This window comes from Ceratotherium simum, chromosome 1, assembly GCF_057802395.1.
Source record: "Ceratotherium simum simum isolate JZ-2026a chromosome 1, ASM5780239v1, whole genome shotgun sequence".
Lineage (NCBI taxonomy): Eukaryota > Metazoa > Chordata > Mammalia > Perissodactyla > Rhinocerotidae > Ceratotherium > Ceratotherium simum.
This window is the reverse complement of record NC_141900.1, coordinates 108,749,044-108,773,078: the sequence shown is the minus strand read 5'-3', so window position 1 is coordinate 108,773,078 and position 24,035 is coordinate 108,749,044. Positions and strand designations below refer to the sequence as shown.

General features: G+C 44.8%; 1 protein-coding gene across 8 annotated transcripts in view; it reads right to left on the bottom strand.

The window, feature by feature from the left end:
- Window positions 1-1,110: 1,110 nt before the first annotated feature.
- RNF32 (ring finger protein 32) overlaps window positions 1,111-24,035 on the bottom strand; it is a 43,307-nt gene continuing 20,382 nt past the window's right edge. For 6 of the 8 annotated variants that reach the window (XM_087433693.1, XM_087433714.1, XM_087433706.1 and 3 more), the window contains 3 exons: window positions 8,441-8,614; window positions 7,415-7,582; window positions 1,112-6,681 (listed from right to left, as the gene is read on the bottom strand). In XM_087433693.1, the coding sequence (XP_087289819.1) occupies window positions 6,445-6,681; window positions 7,415-7,582; window positions 8,441-8,614 (579 nt within the window). In that variant the 3' untranslated portion in view covers window positions 1,112-6,444. Of the gene's footprint in view, window positions 6,682-7,414; window positions 7,583-8,440; window positions 8,615-24,035 lie in introns of all 8 variants that reach the window. The other 2 variants (XM_087433718.1, XM_004430580.3) reach the window with 2 other exon arrangements.

Genomic DNA, 24,035 nt, shown 5'->3' with positions numbered 1-24,035 from the left:
TCTATACCCGGAGGAAAGGAGCCTCCTTCTCTCCAAAGAATCCTAACAAGGAGGCCTTGATAAGTCCCCTGTTTCCTGCACTTCCTCACCCTCCTTGACCTGCTGTGTCCTCCACGGCTGTCCACTCGCCATCACACCTCGCCTAACAACACCTGGGTCTTCACTCTGTGAAGTCGCCCACGTCACGTAAACTTACACTAAATACATTTATGTGCTATTCTCTTGTTGATCTTTGTCAGTTTAATTTTCAGACCCAGCCAAGGACCCTAAGAGGGTCGAAGAAAGCTTTCTCCTCCCCTACACATTTTTTAATGCAGTTAATAAAGTTTATTATCTTGATCCAAGATGGATTCAAAGAGACAACTGCTCTTGCTACCCAATTGTTGGCTACTGATCAACTCTGCTAAAATTCGTTTGTTTGGGGTAGGTGTTTCCCAATTAATAATAATCACATGCAACAAGTTACTTTGGTTTATCTTAGTAAATGGTTTTAGAAAAGTACATTAAGAAATAGCATTACTCAAAGCCAGTTATTCTGTGGATACTTCGTTAGGATTTCATTGTGGTAAAGTGGGCATCTATCTAAAAGAAAACTTTTCCATCCCAGACTATTTTGGTTGTGTAGTAGGGCCTCCCTCCCCAGGGCACCTGTGTGATGCACAGATGGCAAACAAGTGGCCTGAGGACTGTGCTCAACTTACAAACGTGTATTTTTGCCAGTTCAACTTTTTAAAAATTGAGTCAACATTAATGAATCACAAAAATTCCACAATGGGATGGCTGTGTGAGAGCATAGGTGTTTCAGTATACTCCTGTAACCTCAGTGTCTTTTTTTTCCCAATTGACATGTAATTGACATATAACACTAGTTTCAGGTGCACAACATAATGATTCAATATGTATGTATTGTGAAATGATCACCACAATAAATCTACTTAACATCCATCACCACACATAGCTACAATTTTTTTACTTTTGATAACTTTTAAGATTTACTCTCAGCAACTTTCATATATATACAATACAGTATTATTAACTAGAGTCCCCTGCTGTACATTACATCCCCAGGACTTATTTATTTTCTAACTATAAGTTTGTACCTTTTGACCCTCTTTCCCACTCCCCACCCCCTGCCTCTGGCAACCACCAATCTATTCTCTGTATCTATGAGTTTGGTTTTGGTTGTTGTTTTTTTTTTTTAAGATTTCACAAATAAGTGAGATAATAAGGTATTTGTCTTTTTCTGTCTGACTTATTTCACTTAGCGTGATGCCTTCAAGGTTCATCCATGTCACAAATGGCAGGATTTCCTTTTTTATGGCTGAATAATATTCCATTGTGTGTGTGTATGTATATATATCATATTTTCTTTATCCATCATCCACCTATGGATACTTAGCTTGTTTCCATATCTTGGTTATTATAAATAATGCTGCAATGAACATGGGGGTGCAGATATTTTTTTGAGTTAGTGTTTTCATTTCCTTTGGCTAAATACTCAGAGGTGGAATTGCTGAATCATATAGTAGTTCTATTTTTTAATTTTTTGAGGAACCTCCATACTGTTTTCCATAGTGGCTGCACCAATTTACATTCTCACCAACAGTACACAAGGGGTCCCTTTTCTCCACATCCTTGCCAGCACTTATCTCTTGTCTTTTTGATGACAGCCATTCTAACAGGTGTGAAGTGATATCTCATTGTGGTTTTGATTTGCATTTCCCTGATGATTAGGAATGTTGAGCACCTTTTCATGTACCTGTTGTACATGATCTGTATATTTTCCTTGGAAAAATGTCTATTCAGGTCTTCTGCCCATTTTTTAATCAGATTGGTTTTTTTTGCTCTTGAGTTGTATGAGTTCTTTATATATTTTGGATGTTAACCCCTTATCAGATATATGATTTGCAAATATTTTCTTCCAATCTGTAGATTGCCTTTTCATTTTGTTGATTGTTTCCTGGTTGTGCAGAAGCTTTTTCATTTGATGTAGTCTCATTTATTTTTGGCTTTGTTGCCTTTCCTTTTTGTGTCAAATCCAAAAAAATCACCAAGACCAATGTCAAGACGCTTACCACCTATGTTTTCTTCTAGGAGTTGTATGGTTTCAGGTCTTATGTTCAAATCTTTAATCTATTTTGAGTTAATTTTTGTGTGAGGTGTAAGATAGTGGTCCAGTTTCATTCTTTTGCATATGGCTGTGCAGTTTTCCCAGCACCGTTTATTGAAGAGACTCTCCTTTCCCCATTGTATATTCTTGGCTCCTTTGTCATAAATTAATTGACCATATATGCGTGGGTTGGTTTGTGGGCTCTCTGTTCTGTTCCATTGATCTATGTCTCTGTTTTTATGCCAATACCATATTATTGTCAGTGTCAAAAAATCCAGTTCTTTTGAATGAGAGAGATTCTCTTGAAAAATTAGAAAATCTGGCCACACTAAGTTCCACATTTTGGAATCATGGCAGTAACCAGCTGCCTTCCTCACTAATCTGTTCCTGCTTGGCTGCAGAAGGCATTTGAGTTTGCCACCACTAGAAATGAGAGAGCAGATCCGTGTGTTTGTTTGTTTCACGTGGGAATTCTGGTGCTGCCAGTGGCTCACCTCAGCGGGGGGTCGGGACGGCCTTGTCTGCAGGTATCCTTCCGAGGCTTTCTGCTTTCCCAGCAGGAAGTTCACTCCGTTCCACACCTCCCGTCCATTGAGGTGTATCAATGTACATACAAATCTCTGGTATGGAAGAAGCAAACGCTCCTGGTACTTACTCTGGGGTAAATTTTAAACCCACTGCTAACCAGTATTTATCATAAAAGCAATAGAAATGATTTTCTACTTGAAGTACACATAGTCGGCACACCTTTACAGATACTCGAGAGAAAGACCTGGATGGAGCAAGCTTGATACACAGGAGCATGTCCTGGGGACTGCACCAGAGAGGCCCTCGCAGAAGCTGCTATCATCGACCTTGGTGTGGAGTCATCACTTCATACTGAGGAACGTTTTACAAAATCTCTCCCATGAAACTCACCACTGAATCTTTGAAGGGACACCGAAGTGAGTGCTATTTTATGTCATAAGTGGCCTTTTAATGGGAAAAGTAGTGTCTGAGTTGAGTATAAGGAGAGGTTGTCCATGAGATGGGAGCACATACTGGTGTGAATGGCGCCCCCGTGGTGGGGTCTGGACCCCTGCCTCGCTCAGGAGCAGCCGGGAGCACGTGGCCTTGGTGTGAGCACTGAGGTGGACCTGAAAGGGCAGCGGCTAGAAGATGTCAGCCAGCTAACGCCCCACAGCCATTCTCTTGAACGGAGATCTGAGTGGTGCTCCTCCATGGCCACCCCAATGACCAGTTCAAAAAACAAAAGAGAGGAGATACTTTTCTCAAAGAGACAGAGACAGAGAGTACTCATTCCTTTCCTGAACACTTGCCTTGTTTTTAACTAACTCGTGGACATGATGGATTGTGTAGCAGACACGATTGTCCTTTTGGGCCCGCTACTAGGAAGCTCAGAACCAAGCGTGCAGCTCTCCTAGAGCAAGCGCGCAAGCCTCATTCTCGCCCCGATTTGTTCCCACTCCTGTTTCTTTCTCTTCTTTGGTTCCACCCTGGTTTGTGCTGTCTTGTACTCATCAGAACTCTTAGGTTGAGGGTGCCAGAAACAAAATTCACAAAGCTCAGGGAACATATCTGGGTCTCACTCACAGTTTGGAGCCAAGCCCAGCTGAGCCCACCACAGACCAGCCAGCCCCCATCCAACAAACAGGAAATAAATGCTTTTTGTTATCAGCATTATTACAGCAACAGGACTGATAAGATCATATCCCCTGATCAAGAGAAACAAACCTGGAATTTACTAATCAAAATGATAATCACTTGGAAATGTAAAAACGCTATTTTTAAATAACTCCACAGATTTATGGATTATGACAACGGACTTAAATAGCATCACAGTATTTCCCTCTCCTGAGTCCTCCACTGAACTCTTGCTTCTTGGGGCCCCAACTCTCTTGGTCAATGACCCAATTTTCCTATAAGAGACCTGATGAGGCTATGATATAACGATATAAAAGTCTTCATGGTTTTCGTGACTTGACCTGAGAAAGTGTTGTCCTCTTCAAACTGTCCAGAGAAGCGGCTACTTCACTGAAGTCCCTTTTCATTGTTCTGAGGTCACAACTTGGTCTCCCCAAGCCTTCGATGGGCATGTCATTTCACAAGGCTTTTCAATAAGAAAATTACCTGATCTGCCATTGACTGTCACAGCTGCCTGAGTCTCCCCCTGAACACTCATGGGGTTTTCACTGCCTCCATCCCCAGTGATGACCAACACCGAATTTCCACCCCCACCAAGTTTCCTGAGTACCTGTTGCCTACAACTAACTGATTCCTATGTCAGCAAAGTACTTGGTTGCAAACAGCAGAAATGGACTCTGCCCACTTAAGCTGGAAAAGAGTTTACTGGAAATGTGACATCTCACAGATTCAGTGGGAAAGCTTGAGAAATGGGTTCAGAAAGCAGGCAAGAATGCAGGGAGTCTGGGCAGCAACACCCAGTCCTTGTGCCCAGGAACAAGAGTGTTGGGACGTGGCCAGGCACGGCCCTTAGTGGACTATCACTGAGTGAGCCGTGCATGCTGGCCTCTCCTTCCAGATTCCAGGTTTGGGGCGGTGCGGTTAGACTGCCCAGGCCTTGGTCACGTGGCTCTCCTGTGCCTGTCGGAGCATGGGGAGAGATGTCTGCCTCATCAGCCTTCTGAGTGGAAAAGTGAAGTCTGTGGTCCAGCTGCCCTCCGCTACCTCACAACAGAAGTGTTTACTCGCTGCTGAAAGCATTCTCCAAGTCAGTCTCCAGATTCTGTAATGGGATACTCCATCATTAAAAAATGTTTGCGCAGGGGTCGGCACTGTGGCTTAGCGGTTAAGTGCGCGCGCTCCGCTACTGGTGGCCCGGGTTGGGATCCCCTGCGCGCACCGATGCACTGCTTCTCCGGCCACAGGCCATGCTGCGGCTGCGTCCCACATATAGCAACTAGAAGGATGTGCAACTGTGACATACAACTATCTACTGGGGCTTTGGGGAAAACAAAAAAAAGGAGGAGGATTGGCAATAGATGTTAGCTCAGAGCCGGTCTTCCTCAGCAAAGAGAGGAGGATTAGCACGGATGTTAGCTCAGGGCTGATCTTCCTCACCAAAAAAAAAAAAAAAGTTTGAGCACACCCCAATATATGTGTATTTACTCATAAATGATATATATGTAAACAGCTATATATAAATAAAACATCCTAGCCCAGCATTTTAAAAGAATGAGATAAAAAATAAATAGGAATATACATTTTAGGATTTCTTTCCACACGCTGACACAGGCATGGCGCCGCTCGCTGTGTCCTCGGCCTGCAGTGAGCTGTGGTGCAGTGACGTGTGCCTGCACGCCCAGGCGTGGCCGTCATCATCTCTGCCTGCTCCTCCCAGTGGCTGGGCGCATCCACTGGGGACTCAGGGCAAAGGAGACACGAGCCATGAGCCATAAGCCGGAAGGAGCCAGAAAACTCGAGGCCGCTTAGAGCAGCCCCTCCGCCCCTCACCCCCCGCTGACAGGCTGTGCGGCTCAGGGAGAACAGGCCTCTTTGGAAGCCACTGAGATCTGGGGCCTTGGGGACTGCGTAACAGAGACAACTGTACTTGGTTATTGTAAACAAGGAAGAGTGGACCAGGGTCAAAATACTCTGATCAAAGCAGTTTGGTGGACTTCTTCACGTAGGAGCTAAAACATTACATGTGGCTCTAAATCATTCAAAGGTGATTACCTTCTTCTGATGCCAAATACCACTGGATATTTTATTTTTATATTTTGGGTTTACATATGCAAGTGCTGAAGTGCAACACTGACATCATACAGAAATAAAGCAATTACTACAAATCAAGCATTAGGAATGGCAGAGGCCTCAAGGCACTTAATTTCAAGAGTGTTGTTAGGTACCAGTTTGGTCAGACCCCGGCTGTGTCTAAATAACCGGGCAGGTGGGGGGAGCTGGGGAAGACAGTGGGCTGGAACCACCCCGGCAGGCCCACCCGGCGCCAATCAGGGCTGCGTGTAAACAGGCCAGGGAATCAGATTACCGAAAAAGCCCGGGAGTAACTTTACTGTTATGAGCAATCCCAACTGATGCACTAGAGGCGGAGCAACTGAAACTCAAGTTTTTATCCATCCTTCACTTATGTCAACTGATGAAACTCATGAATTTGAAATTTCTTTTCCTAAACTAAAGACTAAAATGGGTTGTCAGCTTTTAAAATATAGTTAGGTTTTCTCTGTACAACTGCTAAGGGTTTATTTCACTGGAGAACATATTTCACTATAGTACTGAACCCCAAACTTGCACGATCCGTCCAAAATTAAGGTAAACTTCCCCCCAGAATTATATAATTTTTCCTGACTATGAATTCAACATTCAAGAATTTTCTTTTGATAGCGAGAGCGGCAGAGAGGACAAGCATGGAAAGGAGAGCCGTCCCCCAGGGAGAACTCCTCCAGGGCAAGGAGACATGTGTGGTGGAAGGTGTGTGAGCAGGACAGGAGCACAGCCTCCCGGGAGGGCGGGCTGCATGGCCCTGAGGGGGCGCTGCCCACGGAGAGCGGCGTGAGGCAGATGGGACACTCGTGGGTCTCCCGGCGCAGAGCCTGCAACAGAAGGAGACGCGGGTGTGTCATGCCGGTTCTTAGCTTCATCATAAGAGGAAGTCTCCTAAATGTAAGTGAGAACTATATACCAAGAGACAGGATCTTCTAAAAACGAAGAAGCTTCATTCTGTGTTAAAACACTGATTGTGTCTATATTGTTACTCTTGTGAGAAATGGAAAGCGCTAGTAACCCACCTGTGATAAGCAATTTTAAAACAAAAATACTTTATAAAATGCTGAACATTAATAATATAGAATTCCTTTTAATTAAGCAATAAAGAGTAATCTTTTTCAAAATACTTGACTACGTAGCTGTAAACTTCCTTATAAATGTCCCTGTTTTTACCATTTTCTAAGTAAGTCTTTCCACTGTGGGAGCGGAGTCACCCTTTCCTCCAGGGCTGCTGCAGACGCAGTGGGAGGGCAGGCTAGTACTTGCAGCAAACCCTCAGGAAGGTAACACGTGGGGCGGTCTTTTCCCTTTGGTGTTTTCATTGTTCACAAAATGGCACAAAAAAGCAGAATTTCAAACTGAAGGGCCGTGGCACTCCCCCGGAGTGGATGATGGAGGTGCAGGGGCCCCCCACGGGTGCAGGCACAGCCAGGGCAGAAAGCATGGGCCTGGCAGCACCGGGTACGCCCAACATGTCCCTCAGCTCCCCTCCAACGTCACTCAGACTCCTGGTGGCCACGCTGCTGCCAGCTGTTGCCGAGGCAGCCCGTCGAAGCCTACCTGTGCCTGGATTTTCTCCCAGTCCTCCTCCGCGAGCTCGTGGCCACACTTCTCCTCCAGCTGCCGTAGAACACTTCGGTTTATGGCCAAGCAGTGGTCGATCTCTGAAAAGAGCTCTTCGATGTCCGTGCGGTAGGAGCACAGCATCCGGTGACTGATCTCTGTGAACTGAGGACAGGGAGGGGCAGGTTACAGGCTGAGTGTGGGATTCTTGGTGTAGGTGGAAGGGGAGCACCTTCTGAGTCCTCACTACCTTTTCTACTCAATTTCCTCAAGTCTTGGCCTTTGAAGAATACTTTTTGGGGAAACAGACATATGGCTATTAATAACTCCAAGTCCAGACACTTTATGCAGAGAGATTCCCACAAAGGTTCACCTGGTTGTAAGCCGTGGTTGTTAACAAGGAATTAAAATTAAAAGTTGAGAGGAAAAAGGAATTAGGGTTTTCCACAATTAGTCACATTGTCATCCTGCTCTGGCACTATTTACTCTAATCTTTAAGGATTGTTGCTGACGATGCTGCAACGTCCTAGTGCTACTGCCAGGCGTTTTGTCACTAGAGCTGGCTCACGTCCCTCTGCTTGCCGGCCATCTTCCCGCTGTGGGTACAGATTATGAATTCTGCTTTTGGTGTGACCATAAAAAAAAAAGGAAATCCAAGAGAAAGATTATCACCTTCTTTTAAATCAATTATTCATTCTGCGTTTCTCACTGAACTCTAAAATCATTCTTTGAAAACTCCCATTGCCTAAGGACCTTAACAGTGTCTTTCCATGAGCTGAGGGGATCAATTTATGCACAGCCGTGTCCCCCTTGCTACAGAGCAAATCTTTAGGACTTAAAATTCTGTTTTCACTGCTAGCATAAATATGGAGGCAGCACATTACATTTTATCTAAAACTTTTTAAAAGTTTGCTTTCGAAGTATTGCCTTAAATATAGTCTCTAATGTTCCTCAAGCTCAGTTCTTTTAATAAAATACAATCTTTTTGATACAAAATGATTCAGGAAAGCACAATGATCTTACAACAAGTGGTTGGCCAGGAGGTCCTCGGTTGTGGTGGCGTGGCGTGCTATCGCCTCCTGATGGCCACGAGCTGGAATTGCGAGGACGACGCAAAGTCACTCCTGACACTGCTGCTGCGATGCGTGCGTTTGCAGTGCAAACTGGCTCAGAGGTGATTAGTGAGATGGAACACACCTGGATGAGTGGAAGTCACATGGGCTCACAAGGGACTTCCTCAGCACGTTCTTTTTGCACCGTTAAGTGGTAATAGCTGCTGAGCGCCAAGCAGCATAACCTGCAATCCTTCAGCCTCCCCTCCTCCTCACATCCCCGGTCTCCCCTCCTCCTCACATCCCCGGTCTCCCCTCCTCACATCCCCAGTCTCCCCTCCTTCTCGCATCCTCGGTCACCCCTCCTCCTCACATCCTCAGTCTCCCCTCCTCACATCCCCAGTCTCCCTTCCTCACATCCCCAGTCTCCCCTCCTCGCATCCTCAGTCTCCCTTCCTCGCATCCTCAGTCTCCCCTCCTCGCATCCTCAGTCTCCCCTCCTCTTCACATCCCCAGTCTCCCCTCCTCCTCACATCCTCTGTCTCCTCTCCTCCTCACATTCTCTGTCTCCTCTCCTCCTCAGTCTGACATGTGCTGTCATTTGGAAATATTTACTATGTGGTTGCTCTGATCTCTGCGAATTTTATTCTCCAAAATTAGGAATCCTCCACCCTTTTGTATATGCCCTTTGTCAAGATGCCATCACTCCTTTTCTAAAAAGGGACAGTCCTGTAGTTATTGGTTTATTAGAAATTTAACATGTCTTAAACTTTAGTAGGATTTTTAAGATAGTTATTGTGTCGGTACGGTTGCACAGGTTCTAGATGGTTTTCCCATAAGTCCCGCATGATTTTTTAGGAACATACACCTCAGCAGAAATGCCTAGATAGGTAGGCGATATTGTGATGACAAAGGGCTTCAAGAGTCCAGGAGTCAGTCTCCTTCCATGGGCGGGGAAGGAAGAATCGCTTTATCCATTTCAATTGAGTTGTGAGATCTGGATTATCAGAGTAGGAGGAAGGGCATCGCTGTTGACAGAATCTTAGGAGAAAAGACTGGAAACATCTGGGGCAAGGGTGGGGGCAGAGTGAATGGTTTTTATTAAAGAGTTTTGAGGGTAGGACTGTATTTTATTTTATTATTTTCCCCTCCCTAATCTTCTCAAAGTGCTGTATGATATACTTAAAAAAAACTGGTTTAGTATAATTGTTTTAGAACTTTCTAGCTTACGAGCCACTCTGGATCAGTATTGTCCAACAGGAATGTAAGAGCCACATCTGTAATCTTAAAACTTGTAGGAGCCACATTAAAAATGTTTTTAAAAAGATGAAATTAATTTTAATATTTTATTTAACCCAACATATCCAAAATATTATTTCAAACTGTATCAACTGAATAAACCATTAGTGAGATATTTTACATTCTTTTTTTCCTGTTAAGGCTTTGAGATCCCGTGTGTATCGTGCACGTCCAGCCGTCTCAGTCCAGACCGCCTCCCTTCAGGGACTCGGCAGCTCCCTGTACCGGACAGCACGGCCTCACGGCTCCGGAAGACGTGCACTGGAAGGAACCGGATCACTGCAGAGTGACCACAGCATCTGAGGCACCGAGGGGTAGCTGACCCAGGGCCACACCAACAGCTCCTTGGTTCAACGTCTGAAGACTGACAGAATGGCTTGGAATGATCTGCTGGGTAAAGGATCGTGACAGCGGGGGCTGTAGCTTCTTGCTCGTCCTTTCCCAGCACAAAGCGGTCTACGGAAGTTGGTATCTCATCCAGAAACCACATTTGCCACCCACGTCTAGGTGGGGCCACGTGACACAGCCCTTCCAAATGCAAATGGGGTCTCCAGGCTGGACACACAGGTCTCTGAGGCTCAGGGGATGGCAGAGCAAAAAGATGGAGGGGCCAGCGCCTGCATCCCACGGGGGGGCATGCTGCCCTTGGGAGTCAGACCAAAGCTTCGGGGGTTTATCAGTTCCAGCAATGAGAAGTATCCTGATTCAGTGATTACATTTCATGGAATTGGGCTGGATGAAATGAACTAAGCCCATCAGAATCTCAAAGACATTTAGATGTGTGATATGGGAACATACATTCTAGATGGTGTAGGACTTTCCAGCTTTCAAATATTCCAGTCCATTGGACATCCCACGTGTGGGTTTTTTTAATAAATGTGGAGCAACCTGCAACCTGGCAGAATGCAGTGTTCAAGTCCCCTCCAGAAGCTTAGTTCTCTAACGTCAGACTTCAGAAGGTGCCTTTATGGACGTGGTGTTCCCTTCCAATTCTCTTCCCTCCCAGAAGAAGATGTGGAGATGGTGCAGGGAGGGAGCATCGGCCGTGGTGAGTGAGCCCTGGCCCAGCCTTCGTCCTGGGTGTTACAGGATGAGGGCAGGATTTCAGGGAAGGGCCCCTGTGATGTGGCCCAGACGGCGGACGGTTGGGGGTTTGAATCCAGGCACCTGTGTTTTGGAGTTTTGTTAGCAATTGTGTTTCAGCCATCCTTGGAGGCCTGGAGGAAGATGCTTTTCTGCTTATGAATCAAATTCTGTTTCACGCTGACTCTAATTATAATTGCCCGGCAGCTGTATCTTCATTTATGGTCTTCAACTGGCAGTGTTTCCTAGGGCTCTGATTGTCATCTGTTTGTTCCTCAGCCTTTCAAATATCTGAAAATCTCTCAATTATTGAAAGTAGAAGAGTTCCCTATACTTTATAAAAGGAAGAATCACTTGGAAATATATACAACTGCCTTCCAATTAATGTTTTATAATCAAGTTTTTTGTAAATTGGGTTTTCTTGAATTGTGAGATATTTCCCATATATACCTGAAAGGTAAGATCTTTACTTTTCCTCCAAAATTACACCTCAGAAAAAAAGAAGTCACATTCTATTTCAGACCTTATAAAGTATTTTAGTTCATGAGGCCTGTTCTCAAACTCATTCTGAACAGAAGTGCTGTCTGGAGAAGAGGCGTTAGTGTGACACGGTCACAGTCAGCATGATCTGGGCGCTTGTTCTCAAGTGCGCCCAGACCAGCAGCATCAGCATCCCCTGGGCGCTGGTCAGAAATGCAGAGTCTCAGGCCGGCCCAGACCTGCTGGGTCAGAACCTGGGGTGGGGGTGGGGCGGCATCTGTGTTCTAACAGCCCCCAGGGGATTTGATGGTTATCATGGAAGTTATCTCATTAATTTTTAGGAGTCAAGGTCATGTAACACAGCTAGTCAACATTCCCGGAGGCATAACCCCCTGGCTCCCAGTGCTGTCACTGGGAGCTTTCACTGGTCACAGGCGAGAGCAACAGCGTAAATGTGGAGACCACAAATGTGTATCTACTCTTACATAGGTGTTTCTATTATAGAATCACATGTGTGTGAGACACACATCTCTGTATCCTCCTTCTCACAGACACACGCCCAGGATGACTGACCGAATCCCAGCCGTCCTGACCTTACCCGAGTGAGTTCTCGTGGCCTGAGAGCAACACCTCCGACAGAAATAGAGTGGATGCGCACACTGTGCGCGGTGACTCCCAGGTGGCCCTCGTGAGGACAGTCCTGCTGTCACCTGCTTCAGCAGTGCTGTTGGCACACACTTGCCTTGTTTCCTTTATTTCTGTAAATTCGGGGGGCTGGAGTGCTTTAGTTGATACTGATAACACCCTGCGCTGTCTTTCAAGGGTTTCCACTCCATCTTTGAATCTCTCAGGGGCTCAGTCCATGCACCCACGTGGCAGGCACTTAATAAATACTTGCTGAAAACATGGACTTGCCAGTTTTGCAAATACGACAAGTAAATCTGGGGAGGGTGGATCTTAATGCTTAATACGCCACTCTTAATGCTAATTAGTGTAATGTAGCAAAAAACCAAATAGATGCTTTGGATATGTTATACTATGTGAGAATCACAAACTAGCTCTGTACTCAGATGTTTGATTCTGCAAAAGATACCTAGTACAGAAGAAACAAATGCTGTTTATTCATATTCCACAAGTTTTGATATGTATTTTGCTATTAATTCAGTTCAAAATATTTTCTAATTTCCATTATAATTTCTTCTTTGACTAATGAATGGGTTGCTTAATTTCCAAAGACGTGAGATATTTCTAGTTATTTGAAAAAATTTTTTTTCTACCTTAGGTACACTGTGGTCAGAGAACATGCTCTACATATTTTAAATTCCTTAAATGACGACGGCAATGTTTGTGGTCAGTTCTGAAGTGACGTGTTTGTACCTGAAAGAGCGAGGGGTGTGCTGCATGGCGGGTGTGCTGTTCGTCGTCGTGTCCCCAGCCGTCTGCTGTGGGAGCTACTTTGTCTGATATCAGTACCCGGCCTTTTCTGTATCGAGTTTTCTTGGTAAATACATATTCACACACACTTTATTCTTAGGTTTTCACGCCTAAGAATCTCTTCTAAGCAACGTATAACTGCACTTTGTTTTTACCGACACACCGCGTTGTGCGGCCGTGTCAGGGCCAGTGCACGGCGAACTGTGCGGCCATCCTGTTCTGTCTGCTGCTTGCCAGCCATGGGTTTGTTTTTATCTCTGCTCTTGGTTTCAACTGAAATGTTCTATCTCTGTTTTTCTCTTTACTACTTTGAAGGTCAAAACTCCATTTCTATTCTCTTAGTTGTTGCCCTAGAAAGGCGTGCTGACATCATCAAGGTCTACAGTCAGTCAGAGTCGCCATCCTCTCACCACACAAGGCTCTTCCAGCACTTCCACCCATCTGCTTCTCCTGACTTGTGACTTAAGCCCCCGCCCCTTCTCTCTCTCTCTCTCTCTGTCTCTCGTTTGACCTCGTAAGACGTTACAATCCAGGTGTTGCCGTGTCAGCGTAGGTCAGATTCACCCACATTTTCACACTTTCCTTCACTTCCCTCCTCCCCACATCGCGGACTTGGCTCGCGGACATCACATGCTTTCTTCACGAGAGGCATCTTGTAGAGTTCCCTTTGAGGAGGCATTTGAGCGGCACGCTCCAGGTTCCTGTCTGAAATTGCCTTTCGTTTGCCTCTGTTCGTGACTGAATGTCACTGGTGTCTGGAATTCTGGACGGACGGTTCCTGTCTCTTCCATGCCCGTCTTCTGGCTTCTCTGCTCCTTCTGAGACATCAGGGGCTCAGTGCCGCCCCTGCACGGCATCCTCCTCTGCTCTGCCTGCCCTGAGATCTCTGCCTTTATGTCCTGCAGCTTCACTAGATGTGACTTGTTCTTTTAAAAAAATCTTATTGGGGTTCCTTGGGCTTCTTAAGTCTGTATCTCCTTCCACTCTGGAAAATTCTTAGCCTTTCTGCTTCAGGCTACTGCCTCTGCCCCCATGTTGTCTTCTGTCTGAATTCCAGTTAGTGGACGGAACCCCTCCTGTCCTTTCCTGGGCACGTCACTGCCCCGGAGCCACGTCCACTGAAATGCTGAGGGAGACAGAGACAGAAGCCCTCCCAGCAGCGAGCCCGGGGGGCAGGACTTGCTCGCACCGAGATGCAAGTCACGGCGGAGCCAGGGTTCTTGAGCGTTTCCGTGGTTCTGGTGAGAATGAAATACATGTGTGTCCGAGGCAGAAACGCGAACAGTGTGATTCTGGTGATTCTACATGCGAATTAAACGTTCTTACATTTGCACTTAAAACTGGCATCATACAGTATAAAATTCATGCTGAGAATTTATATTTTTTTCTTTACTTGGAACAACATTAAAAAGCAAATAAAAAACACCATGACAATATGGGGGTAGGGAGAGAGAGAGAGAGGGAGGCCACGGAAGCAAGTGTTATATTTCAATGCCCTCCGTGGCCCTTCCCCCTGGTTCTGAACAAGGATCCGAGCTGTCGCTGTGCACAGTGCCCCCCTGCTCCCCTCCTGCCCAGGGAGATACCCTGCTGCTCTCACCTCATCCAGAGGTGGCCCTGCAGCTGCTCACACCCCTGTGCCCATGCTCCCTGTGCCTGAACCTGCGGCGCACAGACCCACTGGACCCGCTCACCCTGTCTGGGATGGTGCCTGGCAGAGCTGTGGGCCCTCCCGTCCCCTCCCCTCCCTTCCCTCCTCACCACTGCGGAGGAAGAACCCACACTGGGATCCAGTGATGCCCTCTGCAGCGTCCAGCAGTCACCCCCGGGATTCATGCGGGTCAGTCTCAGCAGCATCTATCACAACTAATCACTCCCTCTCCCTGAAAACTCGCTGTCCTTTGGCTTCCAAGACACGCTGCCCCCTCGACCCTCCTCTGTCTCACCAGCCACTCCAGCTCCTGGACTGAACTTTGCCAGGCCCCCATCTCTCGAGTCCTTCCCTTCTGGTGGTCTCCCGAGCTGCCAGGCTTGGACGCTCTGCAGACTGAGTCTCTGATACTCTTTCCAGGACTGCACCCCTCCTCTCCCGAGCGCCAGTCTTGTCTGGCGACTGCCAGCAAACACCTTCTCTGGCAGATCTAACAGGCTCTCAAACTTCTCACATGCAACGGAAGCTGAGACTTTCTTCTCGGACCTGCCCTTGCTGGTCTGCTCTGCTTCTGGACTGAGTACAGCTGCAGAGGCCTAAAGCCCAGGAGCCAAGCTCGAGTCCTCGCTCTTCCTCAAACACCAAATCTGATTCATCCGGTGGGCCTGTCGCTCAGCAGCTCCACAGCGGCCGCCAGGGGGCCACCGGCACGGCGCCAGCCCTCACTACTGGGAATGGCCTCGTCACGGTCCAACTTCCAGTGTGCCCCCACTCCGATCTGCAAAGCTCTTCCCCAGCTGCAGAGCAGACCCTGCTGTGTCTCCTGCTCAGAGCTCCGGGTGGCCCCATGACACTGGGGGAGCGCCTGCGCCCCCTGGCCTGGCCACGCTGGCCTCTGTCCCTCACACCCGTCCAACGTGCTCCAGCTCCGGCCCCCCATGCAGGTGTCCCTCACTTCGGTCTCTGTGGGAGTGTCGGCTCCTCCCTCTCCTCCTGCTTTAAAACGCCTTCTCCCACTTGCTTCCCCTTCATCTCTCCATATTTTTCTTCATGACGCTTAATACTTGTTGAAATTTATAGCATTTTTAACAAAACATCGTATTTATTGTCTCTCCCCGCTGCGGGAGGGCAGTGCGCCGCCAGCAGATGATGATGCCCGAGGCCCCGCGGGGACCGGGAGGGAAGGGGCAGCGGCCGTGCGCACACGCGGCCAGGGAGGCAGCTGGAAAACGGCAGTTCCTCACCTAGAACCACATTCTGCCAAGTGCAGAAGTGCGGTGCCGGTCCCCAGAAGTGGTGCAGGCGTGCTTTTAGTGCTGCTACCCACAGTTAAACTTAATTTATATTTTCATATCCACTCAGCCTGCCTAACAGACAGAATACCACGTTCACACGTGTTAACAAATCACACTTTCTTCCTTAGCTGAAATTAAAAGCATTTTATAAATAAGAGAAACAATTCCCTTTATATGTAATGGCGGTTAAAGCTAATTAAAATGCAGTTCATTCAATCTAAGCTCAATAATTTTAACTTTAGTTTACCATTTAGTTTTTGCACAGGGAATGATGAAAAGGACTGAAAGGGTTCCTAGAGGAGCCAGGTGGCAGTAGTTTGGGAACCGATGAGCTATTGTGTGCCGGGCACTGTGCTAGCCCGGGGCCAGTAAGGAGCACGTGTTGTTCCTTTAACAGGGCTCCCCACTTGGCAGAAAGGCAGGGCAGGAAGAGGAGAGGACCGCACCAGGCTGGGGGGCTCAGAGGTGCAGGGGACTCAGGAGGGGGAGGGAACCAGGTGAAGGGTGACCTGTGGCAGGATGTGCATCGGCCAGTCTCGGAGCCCAGGCTGCCCCCAGCCTCGCTCTGACGCCCACGTCGCCTCTCACTCACACTGCCTTCTCCAAACACTGCCTCCCCCACCTCTCACTTGATCCCAGCCTTCCCATCCTGAGCCCTCTGGAGGCTGAGGTCCCTGGGCCTCAAACCAGCCTTTCCTCTCACTACTTTTCTGTGCAAATCTTCTGGTCTGGCCAAACTCATTTACTCAGTCCCAAGAATGACTGTCATGCTTTCCCATTTCCGTGACTTCACTGCAGAATGAGCACCAAAGACTCTGCGAGCGTGCGGTGTCCCTGGGCAGGAAGTGAGTTCTCTGAACCCACACAGAGCATGTCTGGCCCCTTCATTTGACACTTATCACCAGCTGGATGCTGAGATCTTTTTCCCATGTGTATTTCTTATCTCCTCAAAATGAATTCCTGAGGTTTAGGGAAGCACCTGGTTCATCTTGGAAAGGCCCTTAGCATTCAATAAAAAATTGTGACTTTAAGTTTGCAGTAGATTAGAAATGAGGACACCTATACGCCCCACGGTACATATTCTCAAGGAGTAAAGTACACGTTCCTTTTTGGGGGCTAAAGAAGCAAGCACAATGTCTGTGTGGAATGATCATGAAGTTACTCCAGTGTCCAGACTCAGTAAAGCACCGACGTTTAGCTTCCATCATCACACTGACATTAGCTTGTTAATAACATACTGAAGTCCTTCAGGATGTATTTATGGCGAGTTTCCAGGAGTGAGCTGCTGTGACGGCCTTTATTCTTGCAGCTTCAAGTATTGCAAAGTCAGCAAGGGTGATGTCTTAACAAGCTAAACATGTATTGACCACTACTGTGGCCAATTCAAAGCACTGTCCTAAGTGTAGCTCTTCTTAAATATTTAAATGTCAAATTCTTATGTGTTTAGCGTCCTTCTTCCTTTATTTACTCCCTCAGTGTTATATGGTCAGATGCCCTTAGAAATTGAAAGGGCAAGAACTGGCAAAAACAAAAAAAGAATAGTTTTTAAACTAGTGAGGAATATTATTAATTCTACAGAAACAGAAAAAATACATAAAATTTTCCATTTTAAAGGGAATGAATGTCTTTATATATTTTTCCTTTTAAGTCTCATATTTCAGATATTTAATAAATTAAGTAATTAAGAGTTCAGATTATTGATATGTAAAGCAATTACTGGTCATTTACAAGTAACATACTGGCTAAACATTAAAAAAAAGTCCTAACAAAAGTACCCAGGTGAACTTTGTCTGCCCAAGAGGCCTCTCCAAGTGATCCATCTTGATGTCAGCAAATTGCTTACTAATGTGTTGACTTATGGCCACCCTCAAAAGCAAAATGAAAAGCCTGGAATTTACAGCATATCAATGAATCAGTTGATAAGCTTTTACTGGTTTAATATCCTCCCAGTCTTGCTGCTCGGAGCCCCTTCAGGTTAGCAACAGAATGTTTGCCATCTCTACGTGATAAAGGAAGTCAAAGCACTAAACAAACTTTGAGACCATTACACTGTTTGGGGGGATGTAAGTGAAAAAAGCGAGAGAAATCCTGGGCGAGGGTGTGGGAGCGGCGGCCCCCAGAGTCAACCGCAGCATCTGACGAGTCGCTAACCTCCCTTTTTAAACAATGGTCGGGACTTTTAGCTTGGGTGGAGATAATATAATGCATTTGAAAAGTTTTAATTGCAGCAATAAAAGACCATACCTCAATTATATGACATATGCTAGCAGAATTTCTAGATAAGGATCAAAGGCATTCAAGGACCAACCACTGCATTCTGGGCAACACTTGGGCTTTCTGTACACACTGGTGACAGGCATGAGCAGAGCCGCTCTCGTGACCTCTCGGCCGGCTTTGATCCGAGTCCGCCGAGACTGGCGGCAGGAGGGCAGAGGACTACTGTACCATTCCGGACAGCTCCAGCCCCCAGTGCTCCGACAAAGGCCCTGCCGACTCAAGCTGAACTCTCTGACACTTACTCTTGGGGACGAAGCTCCACATTTGACCTGATCAGTTCTTACCACAGGACCGCAGTCTATTTAAAAGAACCACATTGTGAGACGACCTCACTCTGTTCGGATTCAGTCTTGTGAGGAACGTCCAATGATATTCTCAAGCCAGGCAAACCTGGGAAGAGACGTTCTCAGTGTATGGAAGCGTTAGTGTCTGGAAAGATGATCTCTGTATTTTATTAATTAGTGAACACCCACCCAACAGATGCATGGAAACTGAAGTAAGAAAAGACTCTATTAACCCCCGTAACAGAGGAGGGAAAACGCAAGGCCACAGTTCTTTTACAAGTAAGACAGATTAATTCATAAAAATAGAATGGCCCGAGCTAATCTAATCTAGAGTATTAAAAATATATCCATCTTGGCAAGATCTTGAAACTTCAAAGGAAAGAAGCACTTCCTAATTTATTGTGCCTAAAAATATCACACTCTTATCCCTCTCTGCCCTTTTTTTCTACTGATTAGACTTCTTTTTCGCTAAAGGTAACTTATCGTTAGTCTAAACAAGTGGTGCCCAAGGATGGCAAGGACGTTTTCACCCACCCGCCAGCAAAGAAAAAAATTCAATGGAGTGAAATTTTTATAAAGCTAAATGTCTTCAGTGTAAATGAACATCCTTTAGTGTGTGTCAAGTAATTCCTACTTTTTTGGTGTTAAAATAGTCTTTCTTTTATGAGATGATTCTAACAGTATATGGTGTTTCTTGTAACTCTTACTTGGCAAAAGAGAAAGCTTTTCACGTGGGAATGACTTTGTTGGAGCCCCAAATTTCTCTTTGACAGTTCTGTGGACTCCAAAAGTCTGGAAACCTCTGGAATACAGAACTGAAATGGGTGGTTGGGAAAGAAAGGAGACTGTTGCAAGTTCTTGATTTCACTGACTGATGGAGGCCGTGGATCCAACATTTATCCATCTCTGACTGTGGAATGTGTCACATGATTTATTTCTCCTAGTAATTTGCAATTTCAATTTTTTAGACTAAAAATAAAATGAATTTGCATTAATTTAACATTCATCACTGGTCAGAATGGAGATACAGCTTAGAAATGTGACCGGTGGTTGCACACATCACCCCCAGATCAAAGAACTGCTATTGTTCTACAGATAATTAACAATTTATCATATCCAATATTATTAATTACTGCACATTTTGCTCTGTAAACTTTCCAATTTCTAAAATTCAAACACTGGAGCTCTAGCAGTTCATCATCTCCAGTTCCACACACCTTTACGTTGTGGGGGTGAGGGGGTGAGCAGGCGTGTGAAGAGTCAAAAGGCAGCGCTGAGAGGCCAGCCTCTGCAGGAAACACTGGCGCTTCTGGACTGTCGCTGACTGTGTCCCAGAGCCAGTCTCCCCCACAGGAGTCTTGATAAAGTCATTGTTCATTCTGGCTTTGGAATTTATTTAATTTTTTAATGGATGTATAACTAGGAAACCTATAGACACTGATTCTTCTGAGGCTGGACTTTAGCACATATGTTCAGTTCTTAAAAACCAGAAAGATGAAAATAATGAGAAACCGAGCCCAAGAGTTATATTTTTATCTGAAATATCTTAATCTGTGATATCTAGATTTTTAAAGCCTCATTTTACTGACAAGCTTATGTTAAACAAAATACTTTTATAGGTATTTAAAGGAAAACAATCTATTCAAACATTTTTCTTTTTACCTGAAACACAAGTTTGTTTCTTGATGAAAATAATAAAATTCTGTTTCTGTCATTAGAAAAATGCTATTTAATTATTTTTATAAAATATGTATACTATGAACCTAAGATAAAAGCCTTTTCTAAAGGCACCTCTGGGTGATGATTACTTTCTTTTCTAACTCAGGGTGCCCAGTCGTTTCATATGTCTAATGTTTGTTATTAGGCTGTTCTGGTTTCTAACTGTAAAATATTTATTCTTCTCACATGATTATATTTTTTAAAAAGCACAACAGTTGAAACTCCTAAACTTTAATATATTTATAAGCAAATATTCCATTGTTACTAAAAATTCAAATAAAGAGGGTCATTTTGCCTTGTTAACAGGGACAGATCACCATCCAGTGTTTTCTTTTTTTCCTGGGAAAGATTCGCCTGAGCTAACATCTACTGCCAATCTTCCTCTCTTTTTTTCCTCCCCAAAGCCCCAGTGCATGGTTGTATATTCTAGTTGTATGTCCTTCTGGTTCTTCTATGCGAGCCACTGCCACAGCATGGCTACTGACAGACGGGTGGTATGGTTCCGCGCCTGGGGAACTGAACCTGGGCCGCCGAAGCACAGCGTGCCAAACTTGAACCACTAGGCTGTCAGGGCTGGCTCCATGCAGTGTTTTCTTAGTGTTTTTCCTATAAACCAGCCTTCGGAGAGCAGGGAAGGCCACGGAAGCCGTCCCTCAGCCTCGGCAAAGAACCAGCTGTGGAGAGGAGGCCCACTGCACAACACCAACTGGTGTTGGGAGGGATGCTCGGCACAACGTGGGGCAGGCGGAGCAGATGCTCAGGAAGGAGTCTGTCATACTCTATTAATTTCACTTATTCATTTGGAAGGTGTTTCAATAATTAAAACGTGGAACTTTTTTGGGGATAAGTTAAGAAGTAATGTCTTTTTTCCCTCTTCACATGAATGCCTAAATTTACCATTGAATTGATTTTCTCAATTGATCTTTTTCTTTACTGATCTGAAATGTCTCCTTTATTGTAGACTAAGAATCCCCATAAACTGAGATGGGTGACTTTCTACTGTTTCATCAACCATTTGTCTGTTTCACAACTTAGTTACCAAATTTTATATAAATTTTCATATTTAACAAGGATGTTCTACCTCATTAATCTTCCTTTTAAAAAAATTATTAGCCCTTCATACTCCTCTAGGTAAACTTCAGAATTCACCTGGAAAATTCCAAATACATGGTCAAACCTATTCCTTTGGGAGTTAGAAATTTTACCAAATTTACTTAATAGGGGGAAAATGGACATTTTTACTTACATCCAAAATAAAATGTCAATCATTTTATTCAGGGCTTTTATTTCATCAGAAAAAAAAACAATTATAATTATTTTTTCCAACTATACTGAGACATAATTGACACATAACATTGTGTAAGTTTAAGGTGTACAGTGTGATGATTTGACACGTATATATTGCAAAATGTTTGCCGCAATAAGGCTAGTTAACACACCCATCACCTCACACAAATAATTACCATTTCTTTTTTGTAGTGAGAACATTTAAGATCTACTCTTAGTGACTTTCAAGTATATAATATAGTATTGTTAACTACAGTCACCATGCTGTACATTAGACCCCCAGCACTTCTTCGTCTTTTAACTGGAAGTTTGTACCTCTGACCAACCTCTCCCCATTTCCCCCTCCCAGCCCCTTGCAACCACCATTCTACTTTCTGTTTCTGTTCTCCTTTTTCAGATTCTACCTATAAGTGAGATCATACAGTATTTGTCTTTCTCTGTCTGATTTATTTCACTTAGCATAATTCCCTCAAGGTCCATCCATGTTGTTGCAAATGGTAAGATTTCTTTTTTTCTTGTGGCTGAATAATATTCCATTAAATTTATACCACATCTTCTTTATCCATTCATCCGAAGACAGACACTTATGTTGTCTCCATGTCTTGGCTACTGTGACTAATGCTGCAATGAACATGGGAGTGCAGATATCTCTTTGAGATTGACTTCATTTCCTTTGGATAAATACCCAGAAGTGGGACTGCTAGAATATGGTAGTCCGTTTTTTAATTTTTTGGAGAACCTCCATATTGTTTTTCACATGGCTGCACCAGATTACATTCCCACCGGCATTGCACAGGGTTCCCTTTTCTCTACACCTTTGCCAGCACTTGTTATCTTGTCTTTTTGGTAACAGTCATTCTAACAGGTGTGAGGTGATATCTCATTATGGTTTTGATTTGCATTTCCCTGATGATTAGTTATGTTGAGCACCTTCTCACGCACCTGTTGGCCGTATGTCTGTAGAAAAATGTCTATTCAGCTCCTCTGCCCATTTTTTAATCAGATTTTTTTTTTTGCTATTAAGTTGTATGAGTTCCTTATATATTTTGGATATTAACCCTTTATCAGATATACGATTTCCAAATATTTTCTCCCAATTTGTAGGTTGTCTTTTCATTTTCTCGATTGTTTCCTTTGCTGTGAAGAAGCCTTTTAGTTTGATGTAGTCTCATTTATTTATTTTTGCTTTTGTTGTTTGTGCTTTTGGTGTTATATCCAAAAAATCATTGCAAAGACCAATGTCGAGGAGATTTTTCCCCATGTGTTCTTCTAGGAGTTTTGATTTCAGGTCTTAAGTTTAAGTCTTTAATCCATTTTGAGTTAATTTTTGTGACATCCTCCTGATGAACTGACTCTTTATCATCACACAATGACCTTCTTTGTCTCTTGCTACAGCTCTTGAGTTCATCTATCTGGTCTGCTACAAGTATAGCTATCTCTGCTCTCTTTTGGTTTCCACTTGCATGGAATATCTTTTTCTGTCCCTTCACTTTAAGCCTATGTATGTCCTTAAAGCTGAAGTGACTCTCTGGCAGGCTGCATAGTTGGACCTTGTTTTTTATCCATCCAGCCACTCTGTGCCTTTGATTGGAGAAATTAATCCATTTACATTTAGAGTAATCATTGATAGGTAAGGACTTACTAATGTCATCTTATTGTTCTGTGGTTCCCTTGTACCTTTCTCCCTGTCTTGTTGCCTTCTTTGTGAATTGATGATTTTCCACAGTGGTATGCTCTGATTCCCTCTTTATCTTTGCATATCTCCTGTAGAGTTTTTCTTTGTGGTTACCATGAGGCTTACATAAAATATCGTATAGATATAACAGTCTATTTTACACTGATGACAACTTAACTATGACTGCATACAAAAACTCTACTCTTTTACCCCCCCCTTTTTTTTTTTTTGGTGAGGAAGATCAGCCCTGAGCTAACATCTGTTGCCAATCCTCCTCTTTTTGCTGAGGAAGATTAGCCCTGAGCTAACTCTGTTGCCAATCCTCCTCTTGTTGCTGAAGAAGGTTGGCCCTGGGCTAACATCCGTGCCCATCTTCCTCTACTTTATACGTGGGATGCCTGCCACAGCATGGCTTGATAAGCAGCGCGTAGGTCTGCACCTGGGATGCAAACCCGTGAAGCGCAGGCTGCCAAAGTGGAGCACACGAACTCAACCATTATGCCACCAGGCCGGCCCCTCCCCCACTCTTATGTTTTTGATGTTGCAATTTACTTTTTTGTGTGTGTGTGTGAAGAAGATCGGCCCTGAGCTAACATCTGCCAAGCCTCCTCTTTTTGCTGAGGAAGACTGCCCCTGGGCTAACATCCATGACTATCTTTCTCCATTTTATATGGGACACCGCCACAGCATGGCTTGACAAGCGGTGCGTCGGTGCACGCCCGGGATCCGAACTGGCGAACCCCAGGCCACCACAGCAGAGCACTCACACTTAACCACTTGTGCCACTGGGCCAGCCCCAACAATTTACCTCTTTTTAATTGTGCATTCATTAACAAATTATTGTAGCCTATAGTTATTTTTAATACTTTGGCCTTTAACCTTTATAAGAGAGTTAAGTGGTTAACAACCCACAATATTACGATAGTATTAGAGTATTCTAAATTTGACTATATACTAACTGTCACCAGTGTGTTGTATATATTCATATATTCTTTTTGTTTCAGCTTGAAGAAGAGCTTTCAGCATTTCTTATAAGGCAGGTCTAGTGGTGATGAACTCCCTCAGCTTTTGTTTGTCTGGGA